This window comes from Colius striatus, chromosome 5 (assembly GCF_028858725.1).
Source record: "Colius striatus isolate bColStr4 chromosome 5, bColStr4.1.hap1, whole genome shotgun sequence".
In the NCBI taxonomy this organism is placed as follows: domain Eukaryota; kingdom Metazoa; phylum Chordata; class Aves; order Coliiformes; family Coliidae; genus Colius; species Colius striatus.
In genome coordinates, this window is record NC_084763.1 from 5,776,594 (window position 1) to 5,801,941 (window position 25,348).

General features: G+C 36.6%; 1 protein-coding gene across 1 annotated transcript in view; it reads left to right on the forward strand.

Annotated features, from left to right (window-relative positions):
* Positions 1-25,348, forward strand: part of ULK4 (unc-51 like kinase 4) — a 211,081-nt gene that overhangs the window by 49,942 nt on the left and 135,791 nt on the right. The window contains exons 21-26 of the mRNA XM_061996793.1: positions 4,578-4,760; positions 11,088-11,215; positions 17,403-17,536; positions 21,719-21,840; positions 22,152-22,208; positions 25,283-25,334. Of these exons, the coding sequence (XP_061852777.1) occupies positions 4,578-4,760; positions 11,088-11,215; positions 17,403-17,536; positions 21,719-21,840; positions 22,152-22,208; positions 25,283-25,334 (676 nt within the window). The remainder of the gene's footprint in view (positions 1-4,577; positions 4,761-11,087; positions 11,216-17,402; positions 17,537-21,718; positions 21,841-22,151; positions 22,209-25,282; positions 25,335-25,348) is intronic.

Here is a 25,348-nt window from a genome sequence, read left to right on the forward strand (position 1 = left end):
ATGGTATTGTTTTTACTTCCTGATTTTTTTTTCATCCCTTTATAATGCAAATTCAAAAACTTGTTTATCAAGGCTTATCAGTCTTCAAGGATTACTCCAGCAGCCCTCTTAACAGGTAACATCTGTTAGGAAAAAGCAGTGTGTTTTAGGAAGTCAAGACAGCTGCAATTACCAGGATTCCCTACAGAAGCTCAACTGATTTGCAAGACCTCCTTTCAATGTCAGTTGCCAATGTAAGAGAAAGAAGTGATTTTTATCATTCTATTAACTTTTCTTAGTCAAAGTTCCTTAGCAGTGCATGCTTTACTGTCGAGGCTGGTGTTTTAGAGAGATGACCAAATTGTTTGTGTATACCGAGTTCTCCCGAGGAAGAAATTTCTTCAACGTCTTGTGGAAATCGGTGGTACAAATGTAGATATGGACAATCTAAATGACAAAATAACTTCCCAGCTAACATTTTTGTCCTGTGAGGCAGTAGGCTTATTGGAGGTCATACCTTTACCTTGGGCAGTTACTGAGATTTTAGTCATGCTGGATGTAGGGCTTGCTCCAGACTAGCATATTGAATGCAGGCAGCAGTGAGAGGGACTGCAAGAGGCATTCACTCTACATCCTTGGTCCAACTGCTTCATTTCTTGTTTTTGTGGTCTTCAGGGAAATTATTGTTATCCATGTAGTCATTTCCTTCATCCAGACAAATGTGTGTGCCTGGATTCCTCCACTTTTTTGTGGCTTGTGTCCTTTATCAAAATTCTGCAGTTGAATTATGTTATACTGCATATGGAGTGAATTGTACAGGGAACCTTCTAAGGTAAAATCCAATGAGGTGATACTCTAATCCTTTTGCTGCTTCGTAGTGAAACACTAAAATAACAGAGATGAACTTATTGGATTTATTACATAATGCCTGATGCAAATCATGGTTATGTATTAATACTGCTGAGCTTTTCAGGTATATAATCTTAACTTCAGAAAAAAATAACCAATCAATATTGAAATCAGGCAGATCTCTTACTGACTAAAGTTTATAGAGATTTCAGTGACATAATAATTTTTGAAGTAAAATAGTAATGTATTCTACAGCTATATTGTACTGTAGAATTTCTGTGTTCATTAAATTGTTGCTATAGATATGTAGGCATTTTTATTCAACGTTACCACATAAATTGAGATCGTCAGTGTCCTATTGTATTTTATTATGCAGTTGCTCCTACCTTGTTTGAATGTATCCTGAAGAATTTATTCTTCACTGATGTCTATATTCACAAGGAAAAATACATTTCTCTTAAGAAATACATGTGTCATCTTTACCTAGAGGTAGAAATCTGTCTGCAAAGTATATGAGCAGTAAGGCACAATGGAATTCTACTTAAGGTTATTTCAATCAATAATAAAAATATATCAAGAAGATTCTCTGTCTTAAGTCTCTGAGTCAAGAAATGACACTTCACCTTGTCCTGCCTGTCAGAGGTGGCAAATGGGGACCATGTCTCAGTATTTTTGCTCTCTTTGGAGTCCAACATGCCTCACATAAGTATCACAGATTTTGCCTGTAGGAAAGCTGTATCTTTTTATCATTTTGCTAGACTCAGGGAAGAAATAATTCTGTCAGATGTCCAAGTGACATTCTGACAAGCTCAGCAGCAAAAAGAACATTTTCTTTCCAGTATACTGAAAGTTTTAAAACTTTAATTTTAAGATAATTTTTAATTTTATTGGTGTTAGATGGCTTTTTCTCCTGGAGGAGGAGTAACAAAACTTAAGCAATTTAAGCAGAAACTAATTTAGGAAAGCTCAACACAATCTTCTGGGGATCTGTTGCTGTATTTTGTTGGTTTGGTTTTGTTTTGTTTTTCTTAAATAATTGGTGGTCCATAGTTTATTTCAGAGACTTGGGTATTGCAGATACATAAAATCATTTTTAGACTTGAGAGACTCAGGGCGTACACCCTGAAAGGATGAGTGTCACCTAGCCACTCTGTGGCATATAAGACCAGAAGGCAATGCATAGGGCATAGCTCATCACAGAATCACAGGGTCTTAAGAGTTGGAAGGGACCTTGAATGCTCATCCAGTCCAACCCCCCTGCCAGAGCAGGACTGCCTAAAGTAGGTCACGCAGGAACTTGTCCAGGTGGGTTTGAATGTCTCCAGAGAAGACTCCACAACCCATCTGGGCAGCCCCTGCCAGTGCTCCCTCACCCTCACATCGAAGTTTTTCCTTGTGTTACTTTAGAACCTCTCATGTTCCAGCTTGTACCCATTGCCCCTTGTCCTATCATTGGCCATCACTGAGAAGAGCCTGGCTCCATCTTCGTGACACCTACCCTTTATATATTTGTAACCATTAATGAGGTCACCCCTCAGTCTCCTCTTTTCCAAGCTAGAGAGCCCCAGATCCCTCAGCTTTTCATCATAAGGGAGATGTTCCACTCTTAATCTTAGAATATCTCAAGTTGGAAGGGATGGATGAAGATCATGATGCTAGAGTTGGAGCTGTGAGAAGGAAAGGTGCTGGTTAAGACTGTGCAGAGAGCAAGGACAAAGGAGGCACTTCGAAGAAAATATCTGCCAATGCCTTAGTCTCACTGATCATTTTCTGTTCCAAGAGTGTTGCTGAGTGAACTTTACTTTTCATCAGTTCTCAATTCCTGTTCCATCACCTTTTGACTTATCTATATCTATTCTTGCCAGATACTAGATCTACAGAAAGTGATTTAGGATATTTTGTCTTCTTTCCCTCTATCTTCTGCTTTTCTGCTGAAGTGTTAATTTCACTCACACAGCAGAGTGCTCCGTGACATACAAGCTAATGGGGGTTAAAAGCTTCTCCCCTTGGCTGTTGGTCTGGAGCTTTTCCTATCTCCAAAGCTGTAGTATGATGCCATGTCTTTCCTACTAGATTTGCCTGGAGATGGTCTGTGGCCTGTGGGTATGATCACTCTTGTTTGAGGTCTGTAGCAGTGAGCTAAGCCATTGTCAAGTCTGCATACACCACGTTAGCACACCAAGTTAGCTCAGTGTTGCATTTGACACAGTCTGTCCCTAAGTCCCAGCAGTTCACTTATAATATGACCCTCGAGGATTTGTTAAATGAATGTACATAGCTCCTGCCCATTAATTTTGAGAACTCTGACGAGAGGTGAAGAGCAGGATTATATCCTTAGGGAAATAGAGCACGATGCACTAAGAAACTGATATTAATATCTGTGTTTTAAAAAAGGGGGGGTAAAAAAGAAAACCTGAAATCAGTTTGATTCTCAGACCAGAAAGGACAGGGAAGAACAGGAGCAAAGTAGATAGCTGGTGTCAATTAAATGTCTGTTTAAAAATCACAAGTTCTTTATTTATTGTCTTTTCTGCTTCCTGGTTTGTGAGGGGTTTTTGTTTGGTTTTTTTTAAGGATGTTTTGAGTAGTTTTATAAGAGCACTGGCGAACTAAGAAGTTTCTGAGGTTCTTACGTGGAAAGCTTCTCTCTGGTGATTCTGTGGGTGTAATTGACTATAGCCTCTCTTAAATGAGACCTCACTATTGAATGCACACCAAGTAAGCAGCAATTTCTAAAGAGCTGGTCTGAGAAAAAAGAAGTGGTAACACTGCCTACTTTTCACAGAAGAAAATTGCTTTCAATTTTTTTTCCCTAAAACCAATTAAGATTTTAATGATTAAGGTTTTCAAGAACAAAATAATTGCCATAATCTGTTTTCCAGTCCTAACACTACATTCAAGCCAAAGAAAATGAAATTTAAAATGTCTAAAGTATCTTACTTTCTTTATCTGGAGAGAACAAAAGCAGTTACAGTATCTTGAAGGTTGCATTTCCAGTGGTATGAAAATCTCTGAATCTCTGTTGCCTTGCAGATCAATCCACCCTGGATGGCATTTGATAACGTTTGGTAGGAAATTGCTAAGTGTAGTATTCACTGAGTGGATCTGTGTGCACTTCACTAGAACATTGTCAGTATCTGCATTTTCTGTTAGAATTCCTTTAATTGCTACTGTTGGGAAATCAATCATTTGGAAAATAGTTGGCATGTTCAGTAAACACTGTTCCTTAACAAGTTTCTAAAACAAAAGTAGCATCTGGATCTAAAGAGTGACTTTTGATAGTGAACTATCATTATAGTGAACTATCATGGCCTATGAGCAGTAAGATGCCCTCCTTTAAAAGGTGTCCAGAATTTCTATGGTGTGTGCCACCTCTTTACTTTCTGCTGTGCTCCTTTCTAGTGCAGTGTTGCCTGATGATGTCTAAATTTTGTCCTGATAAGACTCAAGCGTGGACTATTCTGCTCTAACAGTGTTGTTCTGTAGAGCAAAAGAGTAACGTGACTGATTCTGATGTGGATGTACCAAATATTCCAGTTTCAGCTGCATGGAGTGTATAGCAGGATATGTAGAAGAATTCCAGGTTTCTAAAAATCAAGTAGCTTTTCCCTCTAATATTTATCTACTGAATTCTATTTGAATTCTCTATCTTGTTAAACTATTGGAGAAGTCTCCACCTGTTTTTGTTCTCAATTATTTTTCTTGAGATAGTAATCCCACTAAATAACTATTTTTTTCCACTTTTGTAGGCTTTATGCAGAGTTACTCGTTACTCAGCTACTGCTTTCCAGAGTGTCATTGAAAAGGTGGGATTAGCAGCTGTGCTAAATATCTTGGCAAATGGAATATGCAAAATTCAGCAGTACATGCTCACCATGTTTTTGGCGATGTTGTCAAGTGGGATTCATCCACAGAGGCTGATTCAAGAAAAGGTTTGATTTCAGTTTACTGTTATTCTCAGGCATGGGGTTTCACTAATGGAAAGTTTAAAAAGTAGCAGTGTTTTTGTGTTTTTTAGAATGGTTAACTCAGTGACATGTATCTGAATGGCAGGAAATGAGGAATGTATTTATTTTATATATTTATTTGCTTAAAATGTAAGTATTAAAGTCTATAGTTTTTGTCTCTCTCATACAGATCTTCAAGAGATGGTACTAATGGGTATATAAATTACTACTGCAGCTAGAATTAAATCAATTCACAAAACTCTAGCCTGACCATAACTGATAACGACCCTAAGGAAAAACAATAAGAAATGCATGAGGACAGCTGTTTGACATAGCTCTCTTAGACATTTAAAAGAGAAAATAATGAGTGTCCTGATTGACTCTAAAGCTGTATTTTATGTCCTCCTTAAAGCACCGTGGGCCAATTTGTAAGCGAAATGTATTGCAGAAATTATCATTTTAATAACATTGGGTTTTCTTTTTAGTGTCACTGAATAAAATGACTAGTTCTGATTTATATAGTTTTGGGAAGACATGATTAAAAGCTTTCTATTTTGATCACCTTATTATTCTGTGTTTAGAGAGATAGTGTGGGTTTGTGGTTTTTTTGGCAGTAATTCTGCGCAATTCATAAACCAAAGTAATCCTCCATCTGCTTGCAAAGGATGAAAAACACAAAGAAAATAGGAACTCCATCCTGAGTTTACATCAGATACTCTGTTGTAACGTATGCTGTAACCTGACAGTCATCTTGACTTTTACAATCTATTAGGCTTTAGCTGTGAGATATTAATTTGATTTCTCTACATATTGTTTTAATGATGTTTAAATTAAAAAATAATCTGTTTTCCACCCTTCTCTTCCTCCAGCTTGTAATCACTCATTATCTTCCTAAAAGTAATTTCTGAGCCTTGTCAGAATTGCCAATGTGTTTTTGTAAACGTGTCAGCTGGCCTTAAGCTTTCCACAGATTCCACTACAACAGCATTAACAGGTGGCAAATTGTCTTGTGAAGTCTCAGTTTCTAATAGTGCACATGACTGCGTGTTGGTGGGAGTCCGAGAAGTATGTTCCAAAAATATTCACTGGAACATTCAGTGAAAGAATTCGATGTGTAACAAGCAAACAGCTGCAACATGATACTTTCTGTGAAGCACAGAATCTTAAGAGTTGGAAGAGACCTTGAAAGATCATCTAGTCCAATCCCTCTGAAGAGTCTTTTGTTTGTGTAGAGTTTCTATTGTTAAAAGGGCTTCCTTTCTGACACTACAGTTCTCATGAGCTATTTTAATCATTTTTTTAATGTTATAAAAATAATAAACTCTGAAATTCTCTGCCTAGTTATAGGAAAACAGAAAGTATTTTGATGGCATGCAGTATGGTAATGGCTTGAACTTTGGGGCTTTAAAATCACTGCTTAATCATTTAGGAATTGTAGTAACTGTTTTATGATCAGTTATAAGTGTTGAAATTTTGCAGATCAAAAAATTGAAATATAGGCAAATATAGCCATTCTTTTAACAGCATATAGCAAACTAAGGATAAAAGTGGGACTAGTATCTAAAGCTGTAAGTGGAAAAAGTTGTATTTTAAAAGCTGGTCAAGAGGGTCTAGTTCTATTGCATATGACCGCATTTGGTAACTATCTGCCTTATAGCTCAGATAAATCTATATCTTGTAGAATGACTAATTTGCTCAAATTAGGTTGTAGGATTTTGGAAGCAGAAACTAAATTTCTGTTTTCCTTGAATATTATCTAAAAATATAGTCCTGCTGCTGAATTGAACTGCCAGGTGCTGTCACATTACATGGAGTAATAATATTTTCTTGCCGAAAATGGAATTTAATAATCCATGCACTTTTCAATATTCTATGAGCATGACACACACATCTACCTTAATGAGTGAAGGGAAGAGAAAGAACAAGTGGGTAGTGTTGGCCTACGATTTTGCCTTTTGGAGAATCCTCATATACTATAGCTTAAGAGGCAAAAGGACCTCAGTGGTACACAGGGACTGACGAGGTTGTGGCTATTTTTTAATGCAGCTGCAAACCAACATAAGAAAAGATGTTTAAAGATATACATTCAAGATGGAGATCCTTTGTATGTATTATCTGGAAGCTCTCTTAGCTTACTTAAGGCTGTCCTTGTTTTCTACTCTTTTCAAGACTACTGATAAAACCAATTACAAAATAGAAGCCAAAAGACAAAGAAGAAATGCAGTTCTGTGGACATCTGCACTTGAATCAATCTTCAGAGAACTACAGTAGCTAAAAGGGACTGATTTGCATCCCTGTCCTATACAGACCCTTTCTATTTTAGTTTCCTGTCTTGGGAAAAAAAAAGCCAAAATTATGTTTTTAAAATGAAGTGTGGAAAAAGAATTAAAAATTGGAAATCTTTGACCCATTACAGGAGTAGATAAAACCATTACTAATTACTTTCATCTGGCTGTTAAGATTCTCCTTTGAATGAGTGAAAACCAGTCATATATACTTTTGAATGCAGATAGATTCTTCCATGGTTCTTATTTGTTTGTTTGTTTGTTTTTCCTGAGTATTAATAAGTAAAATTATTCAGGTAGTTACAGCAATGTGTTGTGACAACTACATCATTTCCTTGCATCCCTGCATCACTGGCCATATTCTTTTTTTATCTTGACTATGTCCAATTATGGCACTGAAAAAAGCATTCTAAATGCATTACAAATGTGATCCTCGTATTTCATTTACTCTTTTTCTATGTGTATGTGGACAAGAAGCTACCTCTGATGTGTATGGTCTTGTGGATGTCAGTATGGATTAATAAAAACATACAATGATTTGGTTGAAGACGTAGCTCTTCTAATATGGAGGCATTTACAATGCATAGAAAGGGAATCTGAAAATACACAACAATACATGTGTTTGCTATCATAACTTCAGTTCCTATGTAGTGAAATGGTGGTCTAACTGTTTTCCCCTTGTGTAGCCAATTTGAAAACATCATTACTTTTTGTGATGTGTTTAAAACTTGCTTTGCAGTATTACTAAGAATATCCAGTATGAAATCATGGTCTCTGCAGTCAACACAGTATGTTCACTTGCAATGAAAAGAGTGTCCTTACCCTTCAGAGACTCTACAGATACATCAAACAATTACAGGGAGGGGTGGGAGGGTGGGAAGAACAATATAAGAGTGAAATGATTAATAATTAATGTATTAGATGATATTTCAGCAGTTTTTGGCTTTTCTGATCTGTTGAGTTCTGCAGGTCAGCAAAGATGTGCTTCAGAGTTTATTTGGATAAACTGTTGTTGTTTTGCAGTTCTTACACGAACCAGAAAAGCAAATTCCAAAATGTCACGTTTATTTCTTTAGCCAAATTAATGGAACATTCCCAGATGGGTCTGATGTAACTGACCTTAATTGATAATGTTGTCTTAATTCATGGTAACTCCTCCCTGTGGCACTGAAATACTCTTGCTTTTCAGAACACAAGGACTAAAAAGTCAAACGAGTTTTGGCTTGTAGTTGCATATGTCTTTGTCGTGGTGTCCCTGTGCTTGATCTATCAAGACCATTTATGTTACCAGCCAGTGTTCTGTTGCATACTCTTCCACTAAGTCAGAGGTTTTACAAAGTTTCTTAACATAAAAACTTCTTTTGCTTGTTTTGAGTTATTTCATGAAAAAAACCCAAACTCCACAAACCCTCACTTTACTAAAATTTTGAACTTTGCTTTAATCTTGCTTTAATGTTGGTTTAATTGTGCTTTAAGGACTGTACTGCTGCAGGTTCATGTTGGAGGAGCTACAAGTCATGCTCCACAAGCATTTGAAGTGTTTAAAGAAGTAAACTTTACACAGCTTATGCTTATTAACCACAAGATTGAGGAACTCTTCTATTTATGGAACTACAGTGATACAACAAAACAGTTCTAGAATAATGAATAACAGTTTGCTTTGCTGGGATTTCTGCAGATAATGTCTGCTGACTGCTTTTGAAGACAATGTTAAGACAGCATCAGAGCAAAATCTGATGGTTTGCTGACCAACTCCTTCCCACCTCTTCTTATTCTAGTTTCTGTAAAGAGGTACAATTATTTGCTGCAAAGACTACCTGTAATGAACCACATGAAGTGATGATTTTCAGTTTTATGGCAATGAAATTGCCCTGCAGTTATTCTGTCAGCAAAAGAGGGAATTTGAGTCATACTTTGTGTTACATGTTGAGTATTACTTTGTACATGGTCATGTACATACATGTAGTCATACACTACACACCTCTATTCTGTAGTGTCACTCCCTCAAGAATCCACCTCAAATGTTTGCATGCAGTGTCTGTTGATGAGGCCATTTGTGCTCAATGTTATTGTTGGGTAGAGTCAATCGGTTTAGTTTTTAATTGGGATTTTTTTTTGAGAGTTAGATTTGAAGTAGGGTTTCTTTTCAGATGACATTCTGATCAAGAGCTGACCAAAAAAAAATACCATTGCTGCTGCTAACAAGGTCATCTTTGAAACTGGATTTTTTAAAACTCAAATAGCTCAATTGGTATTCATGGAAGAAAAGTCCCAATGAGTAGCAGGTATTTTTGTTCCTCAAAGACAGAGGATGCCCCATATGTTTTTTGTTTCTTTTTTAGTTCTTCAGGAGTTAAAACATATCATTGGAGAGAGCATAAATGATCCTCATCTTATGCTTTTTACAACTCATAATACTTTGTTCGGCTATTCATGATATGAGAGCTCTTTTTGCCTTCCACTGGTACTTAGTTTTATTCCCTTGGAAGCTAAGCCAGTACACATGAATCACATCTTTCCATGTGTCAGGCCACATTCCAGAAACTAGAGAAGAAAGTCCTTTCAGTATATAGAATAAAATAGAGAGAGAAAAAGAATAAAGTTGTAATTCAGAATCCAGTCAGCTAACCTTTGTTAAGCTTTTCAAAGGAAATGTTTTGTGATTATTTGTTGTTTCTCACTTGTTAAGCTTGAAAAATTATTCTTTCATTTGGATTTACAGGAAGGAAAGAGTTAGCAAGGATCTTAGCAAATTCTAAATTGACTTCATCATAGGGATGGAGAACAGTCAGTGGATTAGGAAAGTCATGGCTCCTTACTGTTTGTGGTTTATCCTTCTTCTTTCTTTCCAAGTCCTAATTTAGGTTGTTCCTTGGAAAGATGTTCTTCATTTTATAAACCCAAAATAAAATCATATTAATGAAATTTATGCAAGAACAATCAAAAAAGGTAGAAACAGTTTTACTATTTGGAGCATCTGTTGTGCAATTTAGGATCTGATATAGACATGATTGTATCCACCAAAGGCATTGTTTTTAATCTTCCTGCCTATGTAGGAATTAACAGGTAAGCATCTAATCATATTTGTGCTGAAATAGTTACATTTTCAGAAAATCCTTCAATCTTCTTCTGAAATAAATATTAAAATTTCCTATATTAATCCTAAGGTTAAACATTTAAAAATACAATATTTTGTAATTCATTTTAAACTATTTTGGACATAGTACCTTAGCTACTTTTTACAGCTTTTGAGGATGTACAAAGCAGCTTTGCAATGGGTCGCTCTGCCTTGGACAGAGTTTAGTTGGTAGCGTTTTATGGACTCTTCACAGAATCACAGAATCTCAACGGCTGGAAGAGACCTTGAAAGCTCATCCAGTCCAATCCCCCTGCCAGAGCAGGACCACCTAGAGTAGGTCACACAGGTGGGTTTGGAATGTCTCCAGAGAAGGAGACTCCACAACTCATCAGGGCAGCCCCTTCCAGTGCTCCCTCACCTCAACAGGGAAGAAGCTTTTCCTTGTATTTCTTTGGAGCCTCTTCTGTTCCAGCTTGTACCCATTGGCCATCACTGAGAACAGCCTGGCTCCATCCTCCTGACACCTGCCCTTTACATATTTGTAACCATTAATGAGGTCACCCCTCAGTCTCCTCCAAGCTGAAGAGCCCCAGCTTCCTCAGCCTTTCATCAGAAGGGAGATGCTCCACTCTCTTCATCATCTTTGTGGCCCTGTGCTGAACTCTCTCCCGCAGCTCCCTGTCCTTGAACTGAGGGGCCCAGAACTTTACACAATATTCCAGGTGTGGTCTCACAAGGGCAGAATAGAGCGGGAGGAGAAGCTCTATCCAATACTCTTTTTGACTTACTTTCTTTTTCCTCTTTGTTATGAGTGACAGGAAAATACCTTACTAATACACAATGCACATGAAAATGACTAACTTCTAAATGTCTACTGTGTTAAAATACAGAGCAAGTAACCTTTTCACGTAAAATAATAAAAATGTCTTTGTGTTTATTTCCACCAAGGATTTTGTGACTACAATTATTCGTTTACTTGAAAGTCCTTCAACTTTTATTCGAGCAAAAGCCTTTCTGGTCCTGCTACAGGTTTTAATTAATAACAAGGAGATGTTTTTACCCAGTTGTCAAGCGAGGTAAGGTGACAATGCAAGATAATTAGAGATGCAATGTTTATTTCCAATGTCATAGCTGAAATAGTTATACAAGTCAGTGTTTTCAGAGTGAACTATTATCTGTGTAATAAGAATCCTTTTATTCATGAGAATGTCAAGGAAAGAATGTTCTCTTTTGTCTGGGGTCATCAAGTGATGATTACTCACAAGGGGAAAACACAGTCTAATAGGGAGCATCTATAACTTGTGATCCCAGTGAGCATTAGCAAGGAGCAGATTTTGCTTTGGGTAGGGCAAAAGAAATACTGCAACAGTGAGTTGTTGCTATGGTGGAAAAGCGAAATAAAAAAGGTCCGTCATGTGCATTCCTCCTCTTGGGGTCTGGTTTAATCCACACTGTTTTTTATATAGACACATTCAAGGTAAAATAATATTTCTTAGCTCTGAGTGTTGTTGGAGTAATTTGTATAATGACCACTGAATTCCTCTTTTACATCAAATATTTTACTTGTTTCTGTGTTTTTAAATGCTTTGCAAGAAATGACTGCTCTAAAATGATAATTGACTCACAGTGGAATAGTTATTTGATTTTAATTTTCTTTCCCTTATCAGCCAAGAGGAAATCAGGCTCTGTTAAAATGTAAACTATCACCATATTTTGAGGGTGGTTGGAAAAGTAAGATGGACAAAATTTTATTTGGGATTTGTATCTTTCCCTGTTCATTATGAAGAGCTGCCAATGTAGTGTAAACACAGTTGTTATGGTATTAGAGTAAAACAGGTTTGGAACTAAAAGTAAAAAAGAATGTGGCTTGTAGGCATCTCTACATGTACATTTACAGCAAATGTAACTTATCTCGTGTATTGACATTTGAGAAGAGTTAAAGCATGTGCTTTGTAACTAAAGGGCTGGATTGGAAAGAGCAGTTGAGTTATACCGTGAAGCCATAGTGAGAGGACAGTTTGTGGGATGCTATCATTACATATCCCTCTACTCACATAGAAATCAGTAGAGATCTCAATTTTTGTAGATCATAGAGAGTAGGTACTTAATCCAAGTTTCTTTTTAATCTGTGTCTTTCTATACTTCCATGAATGTTTTATCAGGTGATGTGTTCTAGTTAGTGTAAAATGTCTCTAATGGTTTATATGTGTCTTTAATGATTACGTTTTTAATGACTGCTGCTGTTCATGTGCCTTGTTGGAATGATCGTTGTTTGGAGAAATGTCTGACAGAAGTCCTATACTAGCAATTACAATTTTTTATTTATAGCTCAAGTATTATGTAATTGAGAAGAACTTTAATAATTTTTAGCAACAATTTGATCTCTGTATTTACAATGCTTTTCAATGAGCACCCTTTATCAAGAGAATGTCTTGTGAATTTAGGATATTATTTAGTATTGTGAATTTTGGCTTTATCCTGCTGTTTTATTGTGATACTTCAGACAGAGATGTTTAGGGACCAATATATAACAAAACACATCAGGTAAAACAATCAGCAAGCTGAAAGCAGCTTTTTTTTTATTGATTAACTGCTTTTCCTAATTGGTTATGTTTTCTTCTTAATTGTCCTTCGGTGAGCAGTATACGTCCTGATGGGATAAATCATCTAGACTAAAACCTTTCTCTTACATCCAGAAAGTAAGATGATTACAATAGGATGAGAGGGGAGAAGTGGCCCATTATGTGTGGAGACAGCTCCTTTCATAATATCCTAAAATCTTGATGAATTTTATTAATCCTAGTGGAGATAATGGATATTCTTTGACTTACACTATTGAATTCATATTGGAGTATTTTAGTTAAATGCCTCCAGTTCTATGATAGAACAGGTACTTCAAAACTAAGACTCATAAATTCAAAATTACTAGTACAGTAAGCAGTAATCAGTTGGATAACTATTAATATTGGATATTCTAAAATTCTCTTCATGAAGGTGGTTTATTTGAGAAATATAAAGAGTATGTAGTAAAGCATGCATAATTTCTGCTTATTGCTTTGACTTTAGCAGTTGCAGCTAATCCTTGTGACAGGATTTGTATTGCTTTAGATTATAAAATCTGTTTATCATGAAGATAATTGATATAAGGCAGTTTTTTCTGTGTGCATCAGTTAAAGGATATGATGCAGATGATAAAACTGTCAGTAAAAACTGTTTCATGGCAATACTACATAAATCTCTACAGCTTCAAGTTGTCATTTGGCATTGGAAAAGGCTTTTGATTAATTCAGTAATCAGAATTATACATACCTTTGCAGATGTTTTTGTGATTATTTTTTAAAAAAACAAATTCTCTGAATGTATCATGGAGTGTTTTTAAAGTATGAAATTAGTTGTGGTGGGAGAGTGGAAATCAAGAGCTTGACAATGAATGTCACTGGGGAAGTTCTACTAGGACTTCGCAAACTACTTGGAGATTTCAACATATCATAGAATCATGGAATGGTAGGGGTTGGAAGGGACCTCCCAAGATCATCCAGTCCAACCTCCCTGCAGAAGCAGGGTCACCTAGATCAGGTCACATAGAAACGTGTCCAGGTGGGTCTTGAAGACCTCCAAGGAAGGAGACTCTCCTCTGGGCAGCCTGTGCCAGGGCTCCCTCACCCTCACAGTGAAATCGTTTTTTCTTATATTTAAGTGGAACTTTTTGTGTTCCAGCTTCATCCCATCACCCCTTGTCCTGTTGCTAGCTACTATAGAAAAAAGGGATGTCCCAACCTCCTGACACCCACCCTTTAGATATTTATCAATGTTAATAAGATCTCCCCTCAGTCTCCTCCAGACTAAACAGCCCCAGTTCCCGCAGCCTTTCCTTGTATGAAAGATGTTCCAGTTCCCTGATCAACTTGATGGCCCTGTGCTCGACTCTCTCCAGCACTTCCCTGTCCCTCTTGAGCTGAGGAGCCCAGAACTGGACACAGGAGTCCAGATGAGGCCTCACCAGGGCAGAGTAGAGAGGGAGCAGAACCTCCCTTAACCTGCTGCCCACACTCTTCTTGCTGCATCACAGGATGCCATTGGTCACGAGGGCACATTGCTGGCTCATGGTTAGTTTATCAATCGGGACTCCCAGGTCTCTCTCTGCAGAGCTGCTCTTCAGCAGTTTGACCCCCAGCCTGTCCTGCTGCAGGGGGCTGTTCCTTCCCAGATGCAGGACTCTGCACTTGTCCTTGTTGAACCTCATGAGGTTCCTCTCTGCCCAACTCTCCAGCCGGTCGAGATCCCGCTGAATGGCAGCACAGCCTCTGGGAAATCAGCCAGTGCTCCCAGTTTGGTGTCATCAGGGAACTTGCTGAGGGTCACTCTGTCCCCTCATCCAGGTGGTTGATGAAGATGTTGAACAAGACTTGGCCCCAGAACCGATCCCTGTGGAACTCCACAGGCCTCCACCTCGACCCTGTGCCATTGATCACCACCCCCTGGGCTCTGTCATTCAGCCAGCTCTTGTTCCACCTCACTGTCCACTCATCCAAGCCACACTGCTTGAGCTTTCTGATGAGGATGTTACGGTAGGCAGTGTCAAAAGCCTTGCTGAAGTCAAGGTAGATGACATCCGCTGCTCTCCCCTCATCCAGCCAGCCAGTTATGCACTCATAGAAGGCATCAGGTTGGTCCAACAGGATTTCCTCTTGGTGAAGCCATGTTGACTCCCCCTAGCATTTATATGTAATATCAAATGTAATTTTGAAGTGAATTTTTTCTCATACAATATTGATACAATTCACCTGTTATTTTTTTTCTAGCTGTCTCATAGTAGTCAATTATAGACCATTTTTCTTCCACATGAGATGATGTGAAACCCTTTAGGCTAAAATACTGCTTGTTTTCTTAGAATATGCAAATTAATTTATTTTGCTAATGACTGCCAGTTTTCTAGTCTGCTTTCTTTTCTCCATGATTTGCAAAGGCAAGTTACCTGTTAATGAGGGGAAGGATACAACCTGAAGTTACTTTGAGGCTTATAATTTCACCCTTTTCTGAATTAGTAGGAATTTTCAATTAGTTTCACTGATTTGTTCTTTCTTGATCAGTTTCAGAGCATTTTGTAGGTGAATAGAGACTGCCCAGGACATTAAAATTCCTTCTTAAAAAGTTTATTTAAACTTCTTTCTTCTCTCTTCTCGAGGAGGTCCCCGAAGATGTTCACAGGGTCGCAGCACCTCTCCCATGAAAACAGGCTGACAGAGTTGGTTGTTCAGCCTGGAGAAAAAGTCGCTCTGGGGAGACCTTATAGCAGCCTGCCAGTACTTAGCTCTTGTAGGGGAACTACAAAAAAAGCCTGAGAAGGACTTAAGACAAAGTGTAATGGCTTTAAACTGAAAGCACGTAGAATTACATTAGATATTAGGAGAAAGCTTTTCCCCAAGAGGGTGAGGAGGCACTGGAACAGATTGCCCAGAGAAGCTGTCACTGCCCCATCCTTGGAAGTGTTTGAGGTCAGATTGGATGGGGCTTTGAGCGACCTGCTCTAGTGAAATGTGTCCCTGCTCATGTCAGGGGGTTTGAAACTCGATCTTTCATAACCCTTCCAACCCAAACCATTCTGTGTTAATTTTGTGATGGGTAGGACAACACAGAATGAGAGAATTTATGAGTTTACACAAAGTTTATGTCTTTCCTTTCTCAGAGTAAATGAACCTACTTTGTGTGCTTCTCAAATGTGATTAACTAATAGAACATGCTTTTAAAAAATTAATCCCTTTCCTCCCAGCAATAAAACCACTTATGTTAAAGTCTATCCAGCCTATTTTAAGTACAACTTAAACTGATCTGAACCATTCCAGCATTGAATCAAATGACTGTTAAATCGTGGAAATGTTACATATAGAAAAAATCCATACACTCTCTGATCTGTTGTCATTTTTTTGTTCAAAGTTAAAAGATTTTTGGGTAAAAATTACCTGATTGTCTGCAAACACTAGAGGGATTTATACCATTTACATTTAAAACATTCATTTTTTTAAATTTAAAAAACCTTAAAGCTTTTTAAAGGAAAACTTTAATAGAAATGTAGTTTCAGATTTCTAAAGTAGCTCTTGTCTATCAAACAAATTAAAATTCCTTGTAACTTAAGAAAAATAAAAGATGTCCCCATAGTGTCTGGGAAGTGCAGCTGAATCTACTGCATCTTGGCTATTGCAGATATGAAAAGTAGTAACTGAGCAGGTCTTTTGATTTATCTTTGTCTCTGTAGCAAAGATCAGGAAAGATAAGGTGAATTGTAGTGGTGATTCCATAACAATCATGGACCCAATCATGTTTAGGGACCTAATCCTGCAAAATGTGTTATCAGGTAGTTTTTATTTTATTGAGTAAATTCACACTTCCTAGGATAAAATTTTGTGTTTGTGTGTCCTGCAGTTTTGTTTCATACACTTGAGGCAGTTTAAATAGGTTATTTTCATACTTTTATTAAATAACATTGATATGCTGAAGTGCAGTCTTAAAATCCAAACCATGGATTTCATTCACCGGTGACTGATGGTTTTTGCATAGGACCCCTAGGGAGTTGAATGTGAAACAAAGATGTCAATATTATGCCCCTAAGGGGAAGTCTGGCCCTTCTGTCTATTCAAATGAGCATTTTAAAATTTTGCCTGAAGCATTCTGTTACAGGTATATTATTAAAGCAATCTCTTGTAAGTTAGCCAATGGCTAATAAATCAGTTACCATAGTTTACTATGAGAAATGTCATTCTGCAGAATGGCAGAGCTACAGAGCACTTAGTAGTTTTAATGTAAGCATTGAGTTTGTCTTTAGAAATCTTAGACACCAAACTGTAAGGCTGGTTTGGACTTTTTCTGAAAATGAATGTCTTTAATGTTTTGCTCATACTGCACATTTTGATCATATATTTCAAAATGAAGTGAATTTTAAAATTAATCTTTCTTTAGCTAATTCTGAGAAGGAATTCACTCCTTATATAGTATTAAATATTCATTTAAACAACTAGTGTTGCACTTAGACTGGTTCAAGGGTTTCTTTCCCCTTGTTCCTTGACTTAGTCATTTGTATTATTTGAAAAATTGACTTCTTGTAAAGGGAAAGTCTAAAATTTCAACAGAATTACCGATTGTAATTGTAACCCCAGATACTTGACTGTAACCACAAATGCTAGAAATGTCTGGTTCACTACTATTTTTGAGATACAATGTCATTTTTTTTGTTATGAGAGGTAATATTTTTCACTTGCTTAAATGTAGACTCGTGATGTATATTGAGAGAGACAGCAGAAAGACCACAGCAGGAAAAGAGCAGCAAGGCGGCAGTGAATACCTGTCAAAATGCCTGGATCTTCTCATCCATCACATTGTGCAGGAGCTGCCAGGAATTCTAGGTAAACTCAGTTGGTTAACTGAACTAATCTTACCTTTGCTTACTCCCTCGAGATCCATAAACAGGTGGAAAGACTGTGTTGTCTGATTGCATCAAGTTTGCATGATGTCAGCTTCGTGTTTTATAGTTATGTCACGATCAGGTGTTTCATGTGGGAATGTGTGATCTCCTATATTCACAGTTTGTATTTGTTGAATGGAAGCCACATCAGCTCTGTCAGGAAAGAGGCAAAAATGTACAAGAGGTTTGATCAGTCTTTTTTAAATGTACTCCAAACATTGAAAAACCTGAGAGCAAATGGCTCATGAAGCACAGAGCTAGGAGAGATACAGCAGGGCATATCTGTTAATCACTCTGAAACATGTTGAATATTTACTTCAGGTAGTTCTTCTGCAAAATTTCAGCCTAGGTACTTCAGTTGTTCTAGACATCTGAAACTGATTTGCTCATGCATAAGAAAAGATGAAAAAATTTTCTCTGAGAGAATATCAGTGCTACCTCAGCCACTCCGTTAAGCTTAGGAATGAGGTCTCAAAGTTTCAGCAAAGTAGCTTTTGTGCCAAAGATATTGGGGAACTTTGTGAATATCTGCTTGAATGTCAGTAGGTTTTGAGCCTTCCAAAACATTAAAAAGCTAACTTCATGCTACTCAAATAGAAATTTCTTTGGGTGTTGCAGCTGAAGTCCTATTGTCATTGAATATTCTTTGCAACTGACTCATTCAGCAATCAGAATTGTTATAGTGGGGTGAGGTACTGGGGAAGAGGGGACTTGCAGAAAGAACAATGGAAGGCATGCATGCCAATTGGACAAAACCTGCAAATTGCAGGGCATAATTTGGACTCATTGGACAATCATAGAAGAAACTGGAGTGGGAAGAAATTAGTTTGAGAGCCAGGGGAGTCCCTCAAGAGAAAGTGATGAAATGGGATGGCAATTTTGGCCATTTGTATAGAAGAAATAGACAAAATCTTGAAAAGGAGAATCTGTTGGTGAGATCTGAACATAGGGTTGATACTGAATTTAAAAAAAAAAGCTACAGAAATTACCTTAGATGAATAAGATAGGTGGGACTGCCTTTCTTGGAAAAAGCTGTGCTGTATGTTATGTGAGGAAAGATGACATTATTATTTGAAAAAGTTAATTAGCAGTGAATAAAGGAAGAAAAGAAAGAAGGGAAGGAAGTGAGTTAAGGAGGAAGGGGAAAGAGAATGAAAGAAGGAGAGAAGAGCAGGAGGAAAAGAAGGGAAAGGGTGGAGGGAGGAGAAAGGAGGGAAGCAATTGGAGGGAAGGAGAGAGGGGTAGAAGGGATGGAGAAAGAGAGTGGAGGGAAGGAAAGAGGGAGAAGGAGGAGTCAAGAAGGAAGAAAGAACAAAGTATAAGATATGTGTGACTAGTCTGAATCATGATTAAAATTCTTATTAAAATTTCTAGTGGGTGAGATCTCCCACAAAATAGAGTAAGAAAGCTGAATAGGAAGACAAGGGAGGAAGTGCTATGAGTATTCAAGAAAAGAAAGGGAGCAAACCCAACCCTGATTGTGTTTTCTTTGTCATTAAATAATAAAACTTTATACATGAAATAATTTTCTGATGAGATGACACCTGAGATGATACCTGATTTTTCATCTTTTCTACGTTATCTCTAGAATGTTGAAAAGGAAATGGTAGCACTGCAAAGGTCACTAAACCTAAATGTCATGCTACTATTTTAAAAGAAGCTTTCCTTCCTATGACAATGCAAATTTTTGCCTTGCTGCAAATACTTGATCCTTTTTTTCTAACTAAATATCAGACTAGCATGTTGGCTATATTTCAGGATTTGGAAGTCTCAGACTATAAAGGTTGGAGGCAAAAATTCACCTTCTGCTGTCTGTATGGACTATATGCAACTAATACAGCAGATTGTGGTGTTTCCTCAGAACCTGAAAGTATTCTACCTGTGATATATATAAATATCAGATATATTGTATATATTATTCCATAATACATAAATACATCAATTGCTTTAACATATATTCTGCTGATTTTCTTTTAACTACAGATATACAACTTCAATGCATTGTTGAGAATTAATATATCAAGCATAACTTTTACCCTTTGTTTTCCTTTCCAAGCTAGATTTGTGTTTGTGTCCATTGTTTTTGTTAAGCTATCTGTCCATAGTTGTCTGTCAGAAGGCTTTATATTGCCATGAGTATGACAAAGGAACACATTCTGCCTGAGGAGGCAAAAGCTATGGACCCCTAAGAAAAATAACCAGGTTTGCAAATTGGAATGGTTAAAAGCCGTTTAACTGTTGATTTAGAATGAATCCTAGTTGGCTTTTATAATACACATTCATGTAAGTGCCTTACTGATCCCTTCTTCTTCCACCAGATGTAGCTATAAACCAAACAGATTAACAAGTTGTAGAAGTTGGCCTTAAAATGAAAGAAATGAAATGAAAGAAATTCTTAATCTTGTGGATAATGTAAGAAGTTGTTAGTAGTTGTAGGTAAGAGGGTAATTTTGTTTCTGTGTTGATAATATCTAACCTCTTTCTAGGAAGTACATATAAAATGCTTAGATCCTGGCAAAAATTGAGGTCACCACATTTCTTCATCAGTTGCAAAATTGGCAGATGTGATGAATATATAGGGCTTAAAACACAGAAATGGAGTAAATTGTTCAGTAAATTATTCATTACTACCCACAGAGTGGTCTTTCTGAATTACTGTATTGTGAACAATTCAAAACAAGTAAGTGTTGATGAAAAAATAGTAGTTTGGTTTATGTATTTGGAGATCCTTTTAGACAATGCATTCTTTTTCTTGAGCAGTATATTATAGAACAAGACAAGTCTCTAAGACTAGGTGTTTTTACACCTGATTTTAGTGCCAGGCTCTGTCATTTCTGCTTATGTTGAAAATTGAACTCCACAGGAGCAGAAGAAAAGCACTGGTATTATTCACGATAAACTCTGTGACTTACTCTGAAAGTAACACCATTGTCTGGCATGAAAATTGTGTAAGATACTTATCCTATCCTTTATTTGTTAGATGTCTACATGATTTCTCTTTTACAGTTTTGTGCAGCCCTCACATTAGGTAAAAAATATAGCAACTGTTATTTCAATACAGGATTTGGCTTGTAATGTTTTGGCTTTAAACAGAGGCAGATTTTTCTCTTCTTTGCCTAGAAGCTGCTACTTTTGTTGCTCCTGTATTTTATCCTATGCAAAAAGGATCTTGCTTTATTGGAAACAATAGTTAATGTAGCACAAATTTAGCATAATGTTCCTTAATTTATAATTTTTACTATTGCAGTTAACATTTTATTCCTTCATTATTTTGTCTGAGGTTTGTTAGGGAGGCAACTAAGTTTTCTCACTGACTTGCTGCTGCATCTTTTATGAGAATGTGAGAAGTCCTGTTGCTTTAGGTTAACCTTTTGTATGAGAAAGTATGTGTGCAGGTGGACCTGCTTCTGTAGGGGGATTGGACTAGATGATCTCTGAAGGTCCCTTCCAACCCCTACCATTCCATGATTCTATGGCTGGTGGACAGATCTTTTGCAAGAAGCAGGGAAGATGTTTGTTTATTCCTTCCAGTGGCATTACACTGCAGGAAAAGCATACTGCTTAAGCATTATGTTACCCACCAATTATGATGAATTCAGCTCTTGGTCAGTTGGAAGTCATGAGAATCTTACCTTTTATTTCACTGGAAAGAAAATTGCATCCATAGAATTACAAGAGAATTAATTGCATGCATATATAGCCACATAAAACCGGTGTAAGTCCACTCTGCCAAGAGACACCAAGCTGGGGGATGTGCATAGACCTGCTGGAGGACAGGAAGCCTCCAGTTGTGCCAGGGAGGTTTAGATTGAATATTCAGAAGAACTTTTTGCCTGAGAGGGTTGATAAGCACTGACACAGGCTGTCCAGGGAAATATTCAAAAGATACATAGGTGAGATGCTGAGGGGTGTGATCTAATGCCCAGTTTGACAGGGTTAGGTTGTGGTTGGACTCAGTGACCTAAAAGGTCTTTTCCAACCAAAACAATTCTAAGAGTCTATGAACATTACTTTAATCAGGAAGGAAATGTCAGGATTGAACAGAGGATACTGGAACAGAGATGTTTCATATGTCATTTGCTGTTGTTCAGTAAAGCAATTTTGTTTGAAATGTTTTCTGTAGGTGACATTCTCACTGCCTTAGGTAATGTCTCTGGACGTAAACACCCATCAAAGCTTCAGGCCAAACAGCTGAAGCTGTGCCTTCCTATGATGCCTGTAGTGCTTCATCTTGTGACATCCCAGGTAGATTATTTTTTTCACAAATTCTTAAACAAAGGTCAAACTCTTGGAGTTTCTCAAAATCTAATTTCTGATGATCATGAATGGATAATAATAATTTATTCATGCACTGATACATTTATGAGCATTCCAGCTATGTAAAAGCATTAAAGACATAAGCCTCATTTTTTGCATGTTGTAACACAACTCTAATGATACAAGCAAATACTTATTTTTTCCTTTTTTAAGATGGCTGTGAAATACATATTGTGCTTTTACTGGTCATAAAGTATGCACTTAATGTCCTTTTTTCAACTTTTGCTGATTTCAAATAGGTATTTCGTCCTCATATAGTCACAGAGGAGTTTCTTTTCAACTATGGGACCTTGCTTGTGAGTAAAACCATCTAAGTTATACTTTGTTTACAAAACAGGCAAAAAATCTTGAGAATTGTTTTAGTGTAATAAAATTAAACTGAATTTATAAATTGGAGGGAGAATTTTCTTCTGAATATAAAATCTCAGCTTTATGTTCAAAGCATTATATATTATCAGAAAATATTTTTTGCAGTAATGTATTGGGCCAAAGGGAAAATATGTTATCCTGTGTTCAAGTATAGAGAAACTCTACACATATGGTAAACTGAGAATTTTTTGCATGCTTTATCTTAGAGTAGAAAAGTTTAGCTCTAAATTACTGAGAATATTCTTTCTGGAATTTTATGCTAGTATTTTATGAGTAGAAATGAAAGAGTAATCTAATCTCTATTTAAGATCTGTCCTTTTGTCACTTTTGTGTATTGCTAGTACTTTAACCCTGTAGTTAGTTGAGGAAAAGCTCAGTGTTGTAAGCTACAGAGCTAAGACATGTCTCATGTTGACATCTACAACCTATTTATGACATTCGCAATAGAAAATGAACTTTTAATCTATGCCAGAAAACAGTATAGCAAAAATGAAGCAGTACTGTTTGAATGTAATTTCCTCATATGAACAGTTATTTCACCTAAACGAGGAAAGAGCATATTCTCAAGTTGCATATCAGACTTAAGCAAATACTTTTAAGCACATGGCTTCATAAATGATAACTAGATATTTACTTCCCCAGTAGTGTTAAGAAATGCTTCGCCACAAACTGCTAGACTGACGTTTGCTGTTCAGACTCCTTTTTCTCCTTTGACTTTTGATTCCAAGAAAATTTGTGTTTGTCCCTACAGTAATATTTTTACAAAAATTAGCAGTGGGGTGAGGAAAAAAAAAACCCAAAACTCTACAAACCCTATTATCTCTTTGTAACATTTGTAGCTAGGCAGCAAGTTTATTTATGGTTTTGGATCAACCTTCTAGAAGGTGAAATTCTTCTGTCAACAGTATAGGTACAGCAGACCAGGTACAATGTAAGTTTTCTTTTGATGTTACACCAACTTGCTTGAACTACTGACTGAGGAAGTCAGGCTAGTTAGACCAGCACAGCTTTCCTCTCAGGTCAAGGAGGAGATTACTGTATATTTCCTGCATCGTGTGCTTCTGTCTCCATCAAACAAGGCAGTTCAGGAACTTATGTATACTATTTAAAGTTGTGCATGAAAAAGGGAGGGGAAATAGCGTATCTGAAAAAAAGAAGAACAAATTTGAATCCATTTTGTGTAACTATGTTATGATATGACTAATGTAATTACTTCTGGAATAGTAACTATGCATTCTACCAACAGTCTACTTGGGAATTTTGTGTTTAGCAACATTCCCACTGGCATCTATAAAGGGACATTTGATCATCAGCTTGTACTTTTTCAAAGTACTGTGCTATAATTGAGGCCTCTAAGACTTTAGCAAGTCACTCTTTCAGTTTTTTGTTTTTCTTTTTGTTTTTTAACTTTTTTAAAAAAATTAACTCATATGATTAAGAAAGGATTAGGAGTGGAAAGCTGTGTGCTTGGTATCTGGAAGGAAAAGAGTAGTTATTTTCCAGTAACTTGTTCATTGAGAGTTTTTTTTTTATTGCTGCTTTGAAGTTGTTTCCATCACCACTGTAATTTTCAGTAGTGTTGTGCAAGGAAATAGGGAAGGAGTTGGGACAGACCTTTCATGTTTTCAGCTGTGAATAGCAACAGGGAGGACATGCTTTGCCCTAGAGGCATAGCTAATAGTAGGCTCTTAGTGGAGTACATAGGGCACAGACTCACCTGTAGGGCAATAGACACACTTTTCCTCTCTGTTGCTTAAAAAATCCAGAGTTGTTTTTTATATAATGCATCTTCTTCTTGTGTTTCTCATATAAAATGAGAAACACCAGCTATTGTGATTTTTTCTCCAATTGGTCTTGAGACTATGGTTAGGTGTTAAACTGTCTTAAATGAGCAAAACAAGTTAATTACATAATAACTAGTAATTTTCTTCAAATGATCAGGAAGATAAAATAAATGGATTTCATAGAAGCAGTTGTTTTTTATGACTGCCTCTGAAATGCATTTCAATGATGAAATATATAATTAGTTTCTGTGTTTTTAGTTGAGGAAGAATCTTTCAGATATTTCTCACATACTGAGAAAAGATAAACTATGCAGATGCTTCTAACAAATTAATATATCCCACTATCAAGTTTTTATTACTATATAAAACAAGCATCATTTTCTTAATGCTTTACATCGTATAAATAAACAGACACGTGGGCAAATTGAAAATGAGAGATAGGTAAATTCTCTGTGTATTAAATACTGCAGTAGTAAAAATGAACACACTGTAAATTCTGCTGAGTTTTTCCTTCTTTGGCAAATGTTAATAATACATCTTTTGTCTCCCCTATGAAATAAACAGTTATACATAGAAATAAAAGCAAAAGAGTGAAATCCAGATTAAAATGGGTCTGATTGTACAGTATTACCCAGATGATTAGTGTTTCATTGGCTCTGTTTCTCTGTGACTAATTTACGTGATTTTTATTAGAACATTATGCTTTTTTTGTGTGTGTTTTCTGTGTGTAGCTGTATCCATAGTGTGTGTAGTATGCATGGAGATCAAAAAGATGGTACAAATAACAGAAAATTGCATGTTCTGGAGGGTCTTTGGTCTTCTTAGTGAGTTATTTTAACATAGCTATGTCCAAGGTAGTTCAAAGTCTTGTAAGAAATTACAGCTTTCTCCTAACAATAAAGACATTTAATTACCATCTATTTAGTTGGAAATATTATCATTCCTGACATTAGTCAAAGTAATAGTCCTTACTGTGCTCCATCTTGAAGTGTCCAGCAGCATTACAGACTTGCAAATTTATAACAGTCAGACCATTTGTAGATTCAATTTCAGCCTTTCATATCTTCATAATTACAACAGTGTTTCCTTAAATAGGTGCATTAACTTTTGTATTTTCACAGCTTCTTTAAGAATTTAATGTTTTAATTATTCAGTGACTATGCTTCTTAATTTTTGTTTCTTAAAGTGTTTTAACATAAATGCTGCTTCCCCTGTAGAATTTTATCAGATCGATTGATTCAGGAGAAACGAATTTGGATGGAGCAATAGGTAAGGTAACCTTT